The sequence below is a fragment of the Protobothrops mucrosquamatus genome, unplaced genomic scaffold (assembly GCF_001527695.2).
Source record: "Protobothrops mucrosquamatus isolate PMUCROS unplaced genomic scaffold, P.Mucros_1.0 scaffold1051, whole genome shotgun sequence".
Classification (NCBI taxonomy): Eukaryota; Metazoa; Chordata; class Lepidosauria; order Squamata; family Viperidae; genus Protobothrops; species Protobothrops mucrosquamatus.
Genome location: NW_015387283.1, coordinates 1 through 18,119, shown reverse-complemented (window position 1 = coordinate 18,119; position 18,119 = coordinate 1). Strand labels below are relative to the sequence as shown.

The 18,119-nt window shown below is 41.0% G+C and overlaps 1 protein-coding gene across 1 annotated transcript in view; it reads right to left on the bottom strand.

Moving 5' to 3' along the window:
• Nucleotides 1-17,147, bottom strand: part of ANKRD27 (ankyrin repeat domain 27) — a 36,727-nt gene extending 19,580 nt beyond the window's left edge. Inside the window, exons 1-14 of the mRNA XM_015820069.1 lie at nt 17,023-17,147; nt 15,922-16,032; nt 14,764-14,920; nt 14,070-14,224; nt 13,304-13,363; nt 13,157-13,210; nt 12,993-13,058; nt 11,764-11,840; nt 11,036-11,157; nt 10,358-10,436; nt 8,361-8,493; nt 2,428-2,520; nt 991-1,118; nt 326-408 (exon numbers count right to left, since the gene is read on the bottom strand). Coding sequence (XP_015675555.1) covers nt 326-408; nt 991-1,118; nt 2,428-2,520; nt 8,361-8,493; nt 10,358-10,436; nt 11,036-11,157; nt 11,764-11,840; nt 12,993-13,058; nt 13,157-13,210; nt 13,304-13,363; nt 14,070-14,224; nt 14,764-14,920; nt 15,922-16,032; nt 17,023-17,124 — 1,420 coding nt within the window. The 5' untranslated portion in view covers nt 17,125-17,147. The remainder of the gene's footprint in view (nt 1-325; nt 409-990; nt 1,119-2,427; nt 2,521-8,360; nt 8,494-10,357; nt 10,437-11,035; nt 11,158-11,763; nt 11,841-12,992; nt 13,059-13,156; nt 13,211-13,303; nt 13,364-14,069; nt 14,225-14,763; nt 14,921-15,921; nt 16,033-17,022) is intronic.
• Nucleotides 17,148-18,119: the final 972 nt, after the last annotated feature.

Sequence of the window (18,119 nt, the reverse complement as noted above, 5' to 3'; positions counted from 1 at the left end):
GTAATCCTACTTTTTTCTTCTCTTGCTTTATTTTGCAAATGTATATGGTTGCCCATCTCAACAAAATAACTCTGGGCAGCTAACCAAACATAAAGCAAAACCAAACATATAACAGTATTAAAACTAAACATCAAAAAAGACCAAGTAATAATTTTTCAAACAGCGTAAAGAAAAACACCGAGATTAGACTCTGTTGGCTTCTTTGCCCTAAAGAGTTTGAAACTTTCAGAACACCCAACTAACAGAGCTAAAGGATTTGTGATTGTATCAGAAAAAGGCTATGTTACAACATTTGAAAAATGAAAAAAAAATTTGCAGCGCTCACCATAAATAGCAGCTACATGGAGTGGAGTAAATCCCTGATCATCTCTAGAAAATGGTGTAACAATCGAAGGATCATTCAGCTTCCTTAAAGCAATAATAAAAGACAGGATCAAACTGAAGTAGAACACAAGTATTTTAATATCCTCACAGCTTTTTCTGTCCACAAGAAGTACTATAATATGGACCCTATTGGGACACGGTGGTTGTAAGGCTACAATTCTGCCATCCTCTGAGCGTGCTAGCAACTCTTCTGTCCGCTTCAATCCCTTCGTCCTAAAAATAATGGCGTCACCATCAGCATTGACAAATTCACCATCCATCAATTGCAAAAGGCAGCTTTACTTGGAACAGCTTACATCCTGCGACCGATATCTCTAACAGCATCAAACATCCACATCTGCCCTTGGGAAGGACTAGACTGGTAGATTAAAAACACCTAATCCCGTTTGAACATCTACTATAGCTGACTGTGCGACAAACAATAATACTGGCCTATCTTACTCAGCCTTGGGAAGACGACTGAATGAGTGCCTGAACAATCCTTATGCACATGCAGACCATAATCTGGTATTAAATCTAAATTAAGCCACTGAAGACAGAAACAAATGTCTTAACTTTCTTTCTGAATCACTGGGGATAACCCCTGGAGAAAAATGTGACTCTTACCCAGAAACTAGCTTCTCACATTTGTCACAGAAGCAGAGCGGATGGCACATGTTTTTCAAAGCATCCTTGTCGCTGTCTCCTTGGCTCAACAAGCGTTCTACTTCTTCTTGGTTGCCCGAAGCCACGTGCTGCAAAGAAGAATGTGAGAGAGACACATCTGGGCAGGTTCAAAACCCAAACAAAGAAGAAAGACACCACAGGAGAAGAAAGACCTTTGAGAATCATAAGAAGGACTCAAGGTCAGTTCTCACATCACAGCAATTGGTAGAAGAGCCGGTGTGTTTCCCTCACAAGTCACTGGTTTATTGTCTACCATCTCTCTAACAATTCCAGTTCTAGACTGCATGCCCACTGTGACATCTCTGTAACTGTTAAACGGTAAACATGAATGGGTGTCTATTCAAGTCCTGCCAAGAACACTATGTCTTAATCTCAATGAATAGGTATAAACAATTTTCTCCAATTGCTATATTACGTCCTATTGGAACAGTGGTTCCAATACACCTGGGGAAAAAACAGGTAGGAAAAGGCAGGTGTGAGATTACAAACTTAGCTGTCCAGGATACATTTCCATAAGCTCTTTTAAAAATGTAAGAATTACACCATTTAACAAGACAGGAGTGAAGTCCAAACAATACTGATTATTTGGATATCGGAAGCTTTTAAGAAGAAACTGGACAGTCATTTGTCTGCAATGGTATAGTCTCCTGCTTGAGTAGGGGGTTGGACTAGAAGACCTCCAAAGTCCCTTCCAACTCTGTTATTCTGTTATTTGTGATAAAAACATCTTTTACTATCGCAGAACGGGTTAACCATACCCTTTCTTAAGATCGTATAAATTTATTTGAAAATGTGGATTGAAGTGTGGAGTCATCTCTCCATTTGCAAGCATTCCCAAAGAAGTGGATATTTTTTTTAAAAAAAATTAAATTTAAAAATCGTACATACAACTTCAACAGCAATAAAAAAAAGGATAACATCAAACTGATTCAGCAGCTTCTCTGTGCCAGCAAAGCCATAACCTGCTCCAAACAAACTCTCAACGCATTAAAGTTTAAATATTTAACTGAAGAAGGAATTTTAGGAATGTGCCCAAAGAGATCACTCCTAGGAAAGCTTTCCTCCTGGCATCATCTCTCCAGTGATAGATGATTAAGTGGAAGGAGAAATCACCGCAGGCACTGCTTAGAAAATAAATACAATTCAAGCCATATTCCACCAATGCCGATGCTACTCTGATTAAAGCGTCCATAATTATAATTTAAAAAGCCAATAAAAATGGCACAGGAAAGATAAGCGCTGTTCTTTTATCAATTCCAAAACACCCAATTTCAGTCTACAAATAGCAGTGGAGACAGTCCTCCAACGGGTTGCAAGGGAAAGCATAATATTTTGCTAATTCTTGCTGTGCTAATCCAACAGCTATGCAATCCAAACCTTAAACAAGCAGTCTATAGGGGTGGTAGACAGTTGAGAGAGAAGGTTCATTCTTTGTCTTAAGAACAGCTTTTCACTAAATCCTTCAGATGCCTACAAAAGGAAAAGGGAGAGAGGGAAGCTATTAGCAAGGAGAAACATTTAACAGAAAACAGGTATTTGTAGCCCTCTTTTTTCCCCACTGGTTTAGCAGACGTCAGATCCATTTAAATGGGTGAATTCCATTTTAAAGCCCAACTCTCAAAATTGGACACTACCGATTTTTCTAGCAGCGAAGGGTGGATTTTCAGTTTCAATTTAATGAATGAATAGAGTGAATTCCAACTTTCAACCAAAACCTTACATATAGGTAGAATCCTAAAAAAAAAAAAAGTGAGCATTAAGAAAAATAAAATCACCCACCGAACAGAAAATCACAATGTCATCCAAGAAAACGTAATGTACTTTTACCAACTATGTTACTGATTAGATGTATATCCTGCCTCTTTTAGAGGAGCTCAAAGTGGCATCCATAAGGGGTCCTTTTTATCTTACAATGCAACTCGGCAAGGTGTGTGTGATAGCCTAAGGATGACAAGTATTCTTCTGCAGTAGATTGCTGTAAATCAGGGCCTCCTGCTTGTTGTCCAACTCCTTAACCATTACCCCGCATTGTCTCCAGTTTTATAATATTAAACGTTTGAGCATAATCTGCACATGGCAGAGCATCACTTAAGAGCCAGTCTGATGAAACACAGTTCTCCTTGCATGAAGACGGCCCTATTTCTAATTTTGTATCAGTATGGATTTATTTGTGGCCAAAGATCAGAGTTGCATCGACATTAACCATTCTCAGACAGGAATTATAATTAAATTTTCTTATTTAACAGTCTTCTTGCAATGAAGTTTTTAATCAGCTGCATTCACACTATTTTTTACAGAATGCAAACATTGATACAGGTAATCCTTGACTTACAAGGAGCCGTGGTGGCGCAGTGGTTAGAAAGCAGTATTGCAGGCTAATCCTGCCAGTAGTTCAAGGTTGACAGCCTTCCATCCTTCCAAGGTTGGTAAAATGAGGACCCAGATTGTTGGGGGCAAGATGCGGACTCTCTAAACCACTTAGAGAGGGCTCTAAAGCACTAAGAAGCGGTATATAAGTCTAAGTGCTAGTGCTATGGCTACAACCACAATTGGAACCAGAATTTCTAGGGTGGTTAAAATAAGTCGCAGCCAATTTTGCACCCACTTTGTTTTGTTTTTTTTTTGCCGTAGTTGCTAAGCAAATCATTGCAGTTGTTAATTTAGCTTCCTCCATTGACTCTGCACATTGGAAGCTCTCTGGGAAGGTTGCAAAAGGCCCTAAATTTTTATCATATGCTGACAGGGATGCTGTGATAGTTGTGTGAGGACCGGTTATAAATCATTTTTTTTAATGCCGTTCTAACTTTCTTACTAAATTACTACTGCTAATAGATTTTTAATGCCCTTGTCTACTGCTGCTTATTTTATTATAAAGGTGATTTTCGGCTGAGTAATTATCTCCCAGGAAGGTAAAATGTAGAGGGCCAACTGTGAAGTGACATGTTGAACAGGTAACAGAAAGAGAACTGTTAACAATAATTAGAGAGTGGAAGTCTCTAGAGAGAAGATACATCACGCAAAGCTGGGATACCTTTGAGTTCTAGATTGGTACTTCACGTGTGAACTTATTGTGGTTTGCAAACCATCATTTGTAGTTACCATAAAATATGAATTTGACCACTGTGATTCAAGGCTCAACATGTTTTATAATCGGCCATGCTCTGATGACAGCGTTCGTATATATTCTAAGCTAATATGCTTGTCTATAAGGCAGGCTTGATTTGATCTGCATTAAGCTAAACACAGATAAAATTATTGTGCTCCGCACATGAGGTCAACTAACCAGTATTGCTATAGATCAGGGGTGTCAAACTGCCGGCCCACAGGCCAGGTGCATCATACAGAGGCCAAGCCCACCCCAGCTCCAGCAATGCAAAAAAAGTCACAACACGTCACGTGACATGGCGAGTTTGACACCCATGCTACAGATGGTGATCTCATCTGCTGAAGACTTCCCACCCCACGTTTCACATTGGAACAGGCAACCTGGTGCCCTCTGGGTATTTCAGGTAGCCATTCCAGAAATCCTTGGGTAGAAGGTCAACAAAACACAGGAGTCAAGGATGAGAAACTTGGCCCTTTTAGGTGTGTCGTTAACTCTCAACAGATCTTGACAGCACAGCCCAGGCAGAGCAGAAGTCCCGACATCTTTGGTGAATGCTCGGCTGGAGAAGGCAGTTTTTACATTTTATAACCCAGGAGATTATATTCCTATCCTTTTTTTTCCCTCTCAAATCTCAGAAAGAATTGCAGCCTGTATCAAGACTGATTGCAGTCCAGTTGGTAATGAAGCAACATTAGCAAGTCAGCTTAGATCAATTCTAGTTGATAAATAATATTACTTATTCCCTTTTCTTATACCACCCCACCCCAATCCAGTTCAGATTGAGATATATACTTTGCTAAATGATTTTGACTCCTCAAAAGATAGCTTATTTTCAATCAGTAAAGGAGAATAGTCAGCACCCCAAGCTCCCAACTTACATCTTATCAATCAGTTTCCTTATTTCCTAAGCCATATAGCAAATAGGTTGAGTAAGCTGCAGTTCAGTTTCCCTGACTAAATCCATCATGTAAGCACGGCATTGGGGATTTAAATGCAGGTTAAGCCAAAGAGGTTGAAGCATGAAACTCATGGAATTGATACACTGCAAATCCAAAAGAAACATACATACAACCATTCCTGATCTGCCCTCCATGTTCTAACATCTGAAATAAGAAGTTTTAAAAACTGAGGGGTAGACAGCTGCATTTAGGCAAAAGTACCAAGAAAAAAATTTAAACAAGTACCGGGAAGCAGGGCATCTTTTACTGACTCATTTTACTTTTTAAAAAAACGGCACGCGATTCTCCAATTTGTCAATGTATTTTATTTTACAGAAGGCAGCAAACAACTTCATCATCTCAACACATTTTTTGCCTTCAACTTCTTCAGACGTTAGCAGAGTAACAAGTTATGAACAATCATCAAACTAGCGGCAGGCAAAATATTAAAAAAAGTGCAACCATTTAATTCTATTCCACACATCATCTTCCTTTTTTTCTTTTCTTTTTTTTAATTTAATATGGCTTCGAGATTTAACAAGCAACAGTTGTGGACCAACTTCTGTCATTTTAGAAAGGAAAAGACAAGTGGCCCAAGATTGCTTGAGAAGATAACCCATCAAGAAGCGAAGTGAAAGCCTAGCCCAAGTGATTTAAAGTGAAGAAGAGGAGTGAAACCTTTTCCAGAAAAGAGCCCCCAAGGCCTTCAAACATCAAGTGATCCAAACCAAGCCATTAACCTTCCCCCCCCCCAAGTTCCATTCTTTGCAGATGGCTCACAGGTGCAGCTTTGATTCAGGAACCACCGTCCACCTCGTCCAGCTTCGATTCAGATCAGGAGAACCTAAGGTTTTGGAAGTTTCTCTTGTCAACAACTTTGTAGCAACTCTATTTAGTCTAAAGCAGAAATAAGGTAACTGTGGCTCTCCAAAAATTGACCAACTACAGCTTCCAACCTATGTATTTTGGACCACGGAAGAGGGTCTTAAAAGACCTTTTGCTTCAATGTCATGGAAAATTCAACACTACCTTAAACTCCAGAATGCTACATTATCTAGCATTCTGCATCCAGGGTGATTAGGTAAAACAGGCATTCTAAATTAGAAAGGGTACCATGCTAACTGATTTGGGGGGGAAGGGGCGTCATACCAGTTCAGGGACAAGACATAAGCCATATTCTAACAGTGGCCAGGTCCACAGCCCACCTGTGGTGGACATTTCAGTGATACTGAAATGTGCCTTAAGCCTCCACATGATTTTAAGACATGTGTTTTATTCAATTACAGAAAAGGAAGAGGAGATCATGATTTTACGGCTGTAAGAATATTTCCAGTCACAAAAGGAATACTGGCCGGTGAATTAAAGCCCAATCAGGGGGAAACTATGGCCACCCAGAGTTGTTGATTGACACGGGCAGCCATAGAAATTGAACAAACAAATAAATAAATAAAGCTTCACTGTGCCTTCAACCGCTGTGAAAGAGGTCCTTGGCATTTTCAGGGTATAACTGTTGATGCTTTATCACTCTGCACCCAACTTTCAAGTTAAATGCAGAGAGCAACGGAAGCGGCTAGATTTTTATTAGATGGCATAAACTGAACGAAAAGGCAGGGCGGCCTACAGTAACAAAGCCATCTAGCAGCGCTTTGACGTTAAAAATGAATCATTACTATGGTTAAAATCTGCCAGCTATTCCTATATTCGTTGCAGAAAAGACCTTAAGTTCCCTATCCACCAGCTTTTTAAAATTATCTCCAGAGGGCCTTCAAAGTATTAGTGCTTTCTAAACTATCTCTACAATATCTGCTATGCTTTTAGTGACATGTGACAACACTTTGCACAAGCCAAACAATTTATTGCTGGCAGAAAATCCACTGTAATTTGGCTGTATGTTTTGACATATGAAGGTTGTTGGATTTAGCGCTTCACTCTCACTCACTCAGCCCGGAATGTAAAGCTGTTCAAATATATTCCACTTAATGCATCAGCATGGCTCTAAATGATCTGGCTGCTAGGGGCTCAGAAAGCTGAAACCTAAAGGTGACTGTTTTAAACTCTAAAAAAGGACTAAGGTAATCCTAAATCAATGGTACTTTGAAATAATCCATCTCTGAAAGGCCCTCCGTGAACTGTTGAGACAGGCTGATTTTTGGTGTCACCGGAGGAGACAGATTTATTAAATGCATGCCAGATTACCATCCCAGCACATCTCAAATTAAGTCTGATTCCATATATTCAATAAAAACCTATTCTGTCTTGGCCCCATCTATAGGTAATCCTCGACTTACAGCCACTTGTTTAGTGTCAATTTGAAGTTAACAACGGCCCGGAAAAAAGTGACTTGTGACCGTTTTTCACACTTAGGACCGTCGCAAGAGCCCCATGGTCACGTGATCAAAATTTGGACACTTGGCAGCTGGCATATTTTGAAGAGAATCGCAGTGTCCCGGGGAAGGGTGTCCCGTGATCCTCTTTTGCGACCTTCTGACAAGCAAAGTCAATGGGGGATGCCGGATTCGCTTAACCACCGGGTTACTAACTCATCAACCGCAGCGACTCGCTTAACAAAAATGACAAGAAAGGTGATAAAGCGTAGCAAAGCTGACTTAACGAATAGCATCGAAAGATTTTTGAAAGGCTTATCGCTTTTGGGAAGGCCTTTGCTTTTCGTCCTTCTTCTACCTTCCCTTGACCAGCTGAGTCTAATGACGACATAACAGCAGCGCTTGCACAATTATTGCAAAGATACGACACCACTTTTACTTCTGTTTTTAAAATTGTAATATGGTAACTGTTTTGGGCTCACTTGTGATTGTTAAGTCGAGGACCACCTGTATTGGAATGCCGGGCAAAAATAATAAAAACAGGCTCCTGCCTCAGGACCTGATTTGTGTTAAGTACACAAAAGCCTACATCTACAAGTGAGATGAAGGGAACAGCAAAGCCACATTTACGCAAGGATATTTCCCCCAACGTAGAATTTCCAGTCTGGGTTTGTCCTTCATGCTCTTTGCAAGCACAAGATCAAAGACGGGGTTTATTTTACCTCAAGCCTTTATAGTTTGCCAGCCTAAGGCTTCAGTTACTAAAATGCTTGAGCGGCCTACACAGGATAATGACCCGCTTTGACAAATGAAATACATTTGAGAGCTAGCTCTCTGGGCTCCTTTGACAACATGGCTAGAATCCTGCAGACCTACAGAAAGGGGACACTGTTAGAGAGATTGTCAGGCTGGGATAGGATATACAGCATTACAGGGACTTACCGGTGTCCTGTCAGAAAGATTTCCTTGACGGATATATTCTATTGCAGCCTCAACTGAGGTCAAGCAGTATCCCAGTTCATCCTTTGCTGAGCTGCAAAATCGGAAGTTTTTGATGTAGCTCAGGTTGGCCATCCTAGACAGGAAATAAAACTACATAAGCAATTGTCAGGAAGCCAAAAAAAAACAAACAATTTGCGCAACTGGGGACCCTATTTCGATCCATTAAAAAGACCTTCTTGTTTTTTAATTCTGCTCGAGTCTTCTATTATGAACAAATATTTCAACTCGGATAAGTTCTGAGCTTACTCTTTGCAAGAAACCAGACAGTTCTTATTTCAGTTTCATAAAGTCCTCCTGATTATCATGGTGATCCAGGAGAAATTAAAGGTAGGTTCACCAAGGGCACAAAGTCACGATGTTCTTAAATCAGTCCTACTGGCTGGACTTGCACATTTTGCTAAGTTATATTTACTAGCCCTAACAACTGAGTTTGTACAACATACGAGGTCAAAACCAAACCACACTATGGCTGTGTTCAAATTTGATAAGCCTTTCACCATTTTTTACTGAATAGTTGAGTTAACCCAATGGGCTCATCCAATGCTCTAACCCAGGGGTCCTCAAACTTGGCCACTTTAATTCCCCATGCTGGCTGGGGAATTCTGGGAGTTGAAGTCCACAAGTCTTAAAGTGGCCAAGTTTGAGGACCCCTGCTCTAACCTGTATATTACGGGTCTCAACCATAAGCAGGTGGATTTTCAGAACACTGTCACATACAAAAAAAGCAAACCACGCTATGGCTTAATGGAGTATGTGAACTCAGTCAGAATGCAGGAATCCAAAATGGCAACCTTAAGTTTTATCTTATCTATCATCAAAATTTGGGATGTACTTCAATCTTTGAGACCAAACTTTTGCACCCAGATTAACCAGAATATGAAATGGTACAGTAACAGAGTTTGCCTAGCCAGGAAAAACCAAACCAGGATTCAAGCACTTACAACATTTCTGCATATTTTGATTATATAATCTATGCTGCAGTTAAAGAAAATATGCTCCAATTATGTTTAGCTATTGAGCTTTATTTTTGTCTAGTATCACCCTGCTATAAAACTCGCCACAATGCATTTAGTACCAAAACTCTGAAGAGGTACCGCAGAGTATTGTGTGGTGCACATGTACAAAAATGTGTGAGCTTTTAATCCTCGATTTTGACAGTCAAGACACAAAGAATTAAAAATCAGCTTTAAGTTATAACTGACATCCAAGAACCTGAGTATATTTCTAATGCACATAATCCATGTAATCCATGGAAATACAGCAGTTAAGCAGCAGATGTTTCATTTCTATCCGCACATCACGCCGAATAATAATCAAGGTCTCTTTCATAACATCCTATACACATTTCAAAACTCTGTGACCAAAAATACATAATGTTTGAGCTGGAGGAATTGCTGATGCCCGAACGCAGCAAAAAAACGTATGTGTACTGTTGAGTATTCAGAAGATACTGGCATTTTTAGATGCTGCTGCTGTTAAAATATTATTATTGTTATCCTTGGGATGGATGACCTTAAGATCATCAGTGCTACATCATCATCATCATCATCACCATCATCTAGCACTGATGATGCTACCTAGTTTCAGTAATGAAATGTCTGCAAGAAAACCATCAAGCTTAGAGAGCATCAATGACCCCTCATTTCTGGACCATTTGAAGGATCTGAGTGGCTTTCAGAAGCCTCACGTGGAACATACTGCAATACTTGAGCTCTGAGGCTCAGTGAGAGTATGACTTTAGGTAGTGTGGTTATAATGTCCTGTTCAAGGAGGATTCTCTAATGATGTTTCACCAGAGCACTGATGGTGTTGCCTAGTTTGGGCAATGAAATGTCTGCAAGACAACAAGCACACTCAGAGCGCACCTCATTTCAACCCTGAGCTAGAAATATTCTCCTTTATAGGATTCTTTGAAACAGGGAAAGCAGGCTACATACCAATTAGGAATTTCTGTTTTCACGAGGAGATAGAGCAACACAGAAAGAAGATCATCGGCACACATGGTCTCCATGTTCACTGAAGGGCAAAGAGAGGAGAAAAAAAATGCAGCCTATTTAGAAAGAATGTCTCAATCGTTCTATTTAGGCATTTTAGAAATATGCTAGAAAGTGTCCTAAAACTATAGATCGACAATGCCAAATCTAAATAAAACGATACATTTATGACCAATCTAATAATACTTTGTAGCAGTTTTGAAATGGCTTGATTCAAGAACTTCGTTCTCCCGTGAAGCTACTGCACTGTACTTTACTCCCTGTAAAATACTGTTTCTCGGCCGTAGCGATTTGAAAATGTGCAGGCTTCAACTCCCAGAATTCCCCAGCCATCTATTCAAACCTCCACCATCAGACCAAGGATTAAGAGGACTTGAGCGCAAAGTCCAGGGGTTCAACCACTACTAGTGAATTATAATTTTCATTCCAACTCTCGCATTGCATGTCTCCCTATAGTGAACAGTGACTTCCATGCATAGGTTGTGTTTGGTCCTCCGTTTTCCATTTAAGCAACGCAAAGCACAATCTGGACCCGGATTTAAAAGCTCACGGACGATGCTTTTCAAGAGGAGAGAGAAGCCACTCCTTGGAACGGTGACTTCATTCCCCGCAGTGACTCACCTCTCTGACTTGGAGACTGCATGATGATTTGGACCACTTTGCGCAAGCACAGGAGCTTCTGTTGTGGAGAGGTGCACTTGTTCAGCTGCCCCAGTTCTCGCTTGGCACGCGGGATGTTGAAACTGGAGACGGCGCGGTCAGAAAGAAAAAAAGGCTTAGCACGCAAAATAAAAGGACATAACTTCTCAAAAGATATACAGGTAGTTCTCGACTTCACGACCCAAATTGAGCCTGTAATTGTGGTCTTAAGTCACGACGGTCATTAAGCGGGTCATCACGTGACCATGCCCAATTCTACAGCCTTTTTGCAGTGGGTGTTAAGTGAACGTGGCAGTTGCTAAGCAAGCCCTTTGTTCATTGTGGGATGTTTGCTGCCGGAAACTAAAAGCAAATGCTTGTTTACACAACAGTTTCAGTGTTCATATATCCAAAATGAAAAACAGCCCAATGTTGCCATGAGCGAAAGGTTGGGCCAAGATCTATTTAAGGCAGGAATAGCAAATTGCATCCTTTGGGTCATATGATGAGGTCCTTTTAAAACCAGTGAAACTCTCTGATAAAAATTCGTGAAGCCTTCCATTCTTTCTTTGAAGAAGCAAGAAGTTGGCCTAAGAGATGCCTCTGTTTTCCCAGGTTTGTCCATTCTTTCGCTCTTCCCGGGAAGAAAATAAAACAAAACTCAACTGTGCTAGGAAAATCCTTTTTTAAAAAAAGAGTTGGGAACTCACCTGAACTCAGGTTTGATACCCAGGTCTTTCTGCTGCAGGTCTTGTAAACTTCGGGTGATTTTGTTGAAAGCTGCATCCTAAGCAGGGAAGACATCACTGTAAATCCTGGCAGAAGAGGCTTTTAACAGAACTTAATTTACCAACCTAGTACCCTTGAATAGGGATAGGTCCAGTGACTCTACCACTCAACCTACATTTTTTTTTGATAAAAAGAAGCTAACATAATCCAAAGCCTCAAGCGGAAACTGCACTAATATCACCAAAGCAGGTACAGCAGCCCAGCTCAACTGCTTTGAAGGCATGCCACCATCCAAGCAAAAAGTGACCAAACTATTCCTCAAAAATGGCTTGAAAAGCTGGTAGATGGGCATCTTTTGGCACATGAATGTATATTACTGCCTTCTTGTAAGAATGAAATTGTCCACTGCCCAGAGCCCCTCTCCAAGTGTTGGGCAGTTAGGAAATATAAAAAATAAATAAGGACATGTCTTCTCTAACTTCTAGGACAGTGGTGGCGAACCTATGGCACGCGTGCCAGAGGCGGCACGGGGAGCCCTCTCTGTGGGCATGCGCCATCGCCCCAGCACACATGGTCTCTAAACGTTCACCATCACTGGCCTAAGGCCAGCCAGCCTGGAGCCGCCATTGGGGAGCCCACCATCCCACCTGCCAGAGATCCCCTGGATCTTCCCCAACCTGTCCGGCTTCCACAGGTGTCCCTCCCCATAAGCAACATCAAGGTGGCCACGCCCACCCCGGCCATGCCCACCCAATCTGCCATGACTACTGCAGCCACACCCATCCAGTCTGCCAAGCCCACTGTAGCTGTACCCGCCGAGTGGGCCACACCCACCCGGCACCCGGCAATACGTAAGTGGGTTTGGGGTTGCAGTTTGGGCACTTGATCTCTAAAAGGTTTGCCATCACTGTTCTAGGACTTCAGGTAGAGCGCCATTAAAGGGTTCAGGAAGATGCTTTAGATCAGATTTACCCCTTTAATTCTAGGATCTTTCCTCCCTGGTTTACCAAGTTCTCATGCAGAGTTCTCACTCCCAAGTTGCCGCGTCGAAAATCCCACATGGGTTTTGCAAGGAATGTCCGTTCAGTGCAGTGAGGACCCTCCCTAACGACGCAACGATTCTTATATTCCAGCCTGGAGAATACTACACCTGTATTTCCCAAAGTAACTTTGGCAACTGGAGGAGCCCCTGGTACCTCTGGGTACCTACCTCACTGGCTTCAATGGTCCCCACGTATTTGAAGATGACATCATAGAGAGTGTGATGGATATACATCTGTACCAAGAGAGAAAAAAGCAAAGGAAGGATGCTGAAGGTTTACTCAAAGGAGAACCAAGATCCTACGGACCCTCCCCCCCCCCCAGCATACTCACATCCACCGCTTGTTTCATCAGATTCATCTGAAGTTCCTGTTTTGCAAGCATTCTCTAAATTATTCGAGAGAGTGAGAACAAAATTAACCTGAAGGTTTCCTAAGACACACACAGTCCACATCTGTACATGCCCACATCTGTACTTACAAGGTGGGAGTCTCTCAATAGCTGCTGGATGCATTTGGTGTAGAGGGCATTCACAGAATCCTGAAGATCAAAGCAAAGTGCATTGAGAAAACTAGGGGTGGGGGGGTGGGGAGAGGAATATTCAAGCATTTAAAAATGCCAGCCAAGTCTCATTGGAATAATTAAACAGAGTGATAGGACAATTATAAAAAAAAATGTTGCAACTGTGTACATCAGTGGTTCTCAATCTTTTCTTCCCCATGGACCCTCTTTAAAAACCTTTTATGGCGACGGACCATCAAGACTTAATTCAAGATTTAAATTATAACATTTCTTCAAACCTTCGTGGACCCTCCTGTGACATTGTCCCCCCCCCTCCCAGGGGTCTGAGGACCACAGATTGAGAACCACTGGCGTACATTATTTAGTGATACATCTGAGGCACTCTCAAAAAACTGCCCACAGACATTTTTCAGAGGTGGATGGTATATCAATTTAATAAATAAATAAATATGAAACATCGTGGTAACACCTAGAGCTGCACCCCAGTTCAAACGACTTGCAAACAAACGTCTTACAGGATTGTTCTACTTACACAAGCCAGCATATGACTAATTCATTTCCAAAGAAAGCAACCTATTTTAGGTGACACGCATATGACGTGGCCAGAATTTTCACATGCCTCCTTCCCCCATAGAAGAGATTGGGGAAAATGCTAATTGAATGCTTTTAATCCCTTTGTCTTGTGCAGTTAAGTATTAAATTCATTGGAAGTAGAAATACTAACTATATAGTGTCGCAGGATTTTCCTGTCATGCTCCTTGAAAGTCCTGTGGAAAGATGCAATAGCTTTATCAAATTTTTCTGCATGCCTTCCCAAGAATTCTTTCACATCTTCCATGTTTTTCAAGGAGTAAGAGTTGGAGGCCGTTGAGGATGGTTCTGAAATGGGAAGGCACTTGTCAACAAGACAGAAAGATCCTTGGTTACTCCAAGAAGCAGAGGCAAATTCACACAGTGAAATTTATAGAGGCAGATATTAAAGAAGGATTAAGAAACTAGGATGGTTCTATTGACAAACTTCTTCCCGGAATCCGAGAAGTCCTCTCTGCTCGCTTTGTGACTTGTTGACACATTATCCAAAGTCATGATTTGTTTAAACATAGCTGGTTGATTAAGCCACAATTAGCTGGACTTCTACAACACCAAACAAAATTAAGAAACCAATATGGCTGGGCTCATTCATGACGTCAAGCCAACTTCAACGAAGCCATATTATGATCGAGTGCAATGGATGAACCCAGCTGCAGATAAATTGTTCCTCACAAGTGTGTGAAGAGGATTTAAGCTTCGCTCCTGCAGGTTCACTATTTTTTTTTAATGATTTCCTTTCCAGACTGAAAAAGTAGTTTATTTGTGCAGAGATGAGGCGTTTAAGAACTGATCGAGCATCTGCAGTCAACGCTGAGAAAAACCTTTACCTTTATTGTCGTTTTTTTCCAGCGGATGAGCTATACAAAGGATGTTAAAGCTCTCTTCGCTGTCATTATAAAACGTTTCCTCAAAGAGAACAGGTATTGAGCAACGCTGGTTAAATTCACTCCCAAGAATGATCATATTTCCTTGTATAAAGACTTCCTATATAGGGAAAGAGAGACAAAGAAAAAGAAGAATTCAGTAACCGAGCAAACAGTAACAACATAAGACCTGCAGGCTCAGAGGCGCCAACCATATTCCCGAAATAGTATCTATAGATGTCCAAAATTAAATTAAGATTTAAAAATAGCCAAACTCCACAAGATCAATTGCTCTCATGAGGAAAGAGAAATAAATAACTGCTAAAAAAATCTGATTAGATTTTGGTGAAGAAGATTGAAATTACTATGGCTATCGTACCTGGTTTGAAAGCGTTCAGGTAGCCACTAAATGCAGCAAAAGATACCCAAAACGCAATCTCTTTTACTATCGCATGGACCTTCAGAACTTTACAGCTTAAATATGTTAGCCCTGGAAATCACCAGCCGTGGAAATGACCATCCTTACAGATAAACATGTCTGCGTAATGCAGTCTAAACAGATCAATAAATCCTTTAATCGAACCTTGCTAGTTTATCGCATTTCTTAGAGCAGTGGTTCTCAACCTTTTTAATGCCGCGACCCCAACCGGTCGTAAATCGAGGACTAAACCGGTCGTAAGTCGAGGACTAAACCGGTCGTAAGTCGAGGACTACCCAACCGGTCGTAAGTCGAGGACTTTCCCTGCCCGGGAGCGCCGCGCATGCGTGGTTCCGCCCCCTGCGCCAGCCGAGGCGTAGCTGGTAAGCAGCAGAGACGGAGCAGGCCGACCACCAGCTGGCCCAGCCCAAGGGAGGTAAGGCACCCACCGGAAAAGGGGAAAAAAATGGCGGACAAAAAAAATGGCGGACAAAAAAATGGTGGACAGCCTTGCTTGGCGACCCCCGTGAAATGGTCGATCGACCCCAAATGGGGTCCCGACCCACAGGTTGAGAACCACTGTCTTAGAGCATCACAAATTTGTTTGCCGCCCATTTTATTCTACAGGTGAGACTGCAGAAAAACTATGGATCCAAGTCTGAACTGCCTCTCCCCCCCCCTCCCATTATTTCCACTGCCCGTACCTTTCCATTCAAAGTGTGGAAATTGTTGTCTGCTGTTTTAAGAATGTAAGAGTCAAACTGGCAGGCTGAAATGATGCTGTTGGAAAGACTGCCTTTACAAGGTACCAGTATCTAGGAAAAGAATTACAGGATGTTACTGCACATACCACATCCCAAATCCATCACATTTTTGCTAACTACAGTATTAGAAATCAAACTATGGCCTAGGGTTTCCTACTTGAGCAGAGGGTTGGATTAGAAGATCTCTACGGTCCCTTCCAAGTCTGTTATTTAACTATGAAAAACAAGCAGGGCCTACTGGTTTGTCTCCAATTTCATCAAAAATGGAACAAATAAAAGGTTGAGTGCACATTCTCCAAGGAGAATTAAACAAAGAGCACCAAGGAATAGATACCAATTATTTTTAGATTATCAATCAATCAACCTTAATGGCAACCAAAGATCAGCATATTAGATTTGTGTTTGTCCACCTTGGTATCTTGCAGATGTAATGGACTTCAACTCCCAGAGTGGTGAGTTAGGCTAGGGAATTCTGGGACTTGAAGTCCACACGTCTTCAAACTGCCAAGATTGAACACAGGTTAGATTATACTGTACTGAATTAATCTGAGAGTCTTTTAGTTGCTCCATATGGGAGTTGCTAAAAAAACTTCTCAAATTATTCCCATCGTAGAAGCTATGTTCAACAGCCCTNCAGAAGCGGTGAATGCTCCAACACTGGAAGTTTTTAAGAAGAGACTGGACAGCCATTTGTCCGAAATGGTGTAGGGTTTCCTGCCTGAGCAGGGGGTTGGACTCGATGACCTCCAAGGTCCCTTCCAACTTTATTATTATTATTATTATTATTATTATTATTATTATTATTATTATTATTATTATTATTATTATTATTACTACTACTACTACTACTATTACTATTACTATTACTATTACTACTATTATTATTATTATTATTATTATTATTATTATTATTATTATTATTATTATTACGTTCACACATCTTAAAGTGGCAAAAGTTGAGAAACACTAACCTAGCTGAATCCTATGCTCACTCTTGGCCCTTCTAGAAGACAATCCTGGCAGCCGTTATAATTTACTTACCGTTCCATGGAATTCGGCAACTTTCCTACAGAGATCAGGCCGTCGTTTCTGCATGGTTAAATAGAAGGGGTTCCTCAAGAGATCTTCATCATACACAGCCATAGGGGCCACCAAAATAACCAGCCCAACAGCTTTCTGTAAATTAATACATAACCCCCAAGAAGAGAGTCAAATCAGAAGCAACATAATCAAAGAAAATAGTTACTAAAAAAAAATAATTTACCACTATCCTTTTAAGAAGTGCTATCTACTTTATGCTAGTATTATACAGCATCTGCCTTCTTGGGATCCGAAATATGTTTTGCTACAGCATGTTGTTGGTAGTAAGTAAATATTACGACTTCCTTGAAACAGATTCAATTGCTCAATTCCAACTGACAATACAGTCATATTCGTGCAGGATTCTTTGGTAATACAGAAGCTCCTGCTTCTGAGATATGTTTTTTTTTTCAATTTCTCTGTCCATTCTAGAACTTCAGGATTTTCTGGTAATTTCCCAACTTACAACCAGATCCGACTCTTACATATTTTTTTTAATTACAGTAGTCAAGTTGCTGGGTGTTGGCTTCTACTTCAAGAGCGATCTCCTCTTTGAAGATTGTACCATTACTGCTCGGTGGCATTCTTGAATTGCCACAGAGAAAATTATTGTGGCAATTGCTCCACCAACATGGGACCTACACAATTTCCTGTCGAAGCTTTCCCCTTACAAGAAAATTTTGGTGGATCAGGATTCATTCTCTCTTCCTTTCATGAGATAGACTTTGGTTCTATGTTCTCCAACTCATAAAAATCAGATCATTTCAGCAACGGAATCTTAATTCCCAGATCAACGAAGGAACCATCCAACCGAAGGATGCCACAACTGAGTTGCTCTTCTTGTTAAAATAAAAGCAAGATAACCTAATATGAGCCAGGATCTCAGAAACTCCTAGAACTGGGTCACTTCCTTAGGATTTCTTGCAGAATCCAAATCCAGGCCCTACTCTTAATTCACAAGAAACCATTTAATATAGTCTTCAAACCCAAACCTGTAGACTAAATCAAAAGTTGGGCCAAAGAACAAATACACTCTCACCTGGCTTCTAACACCTTCA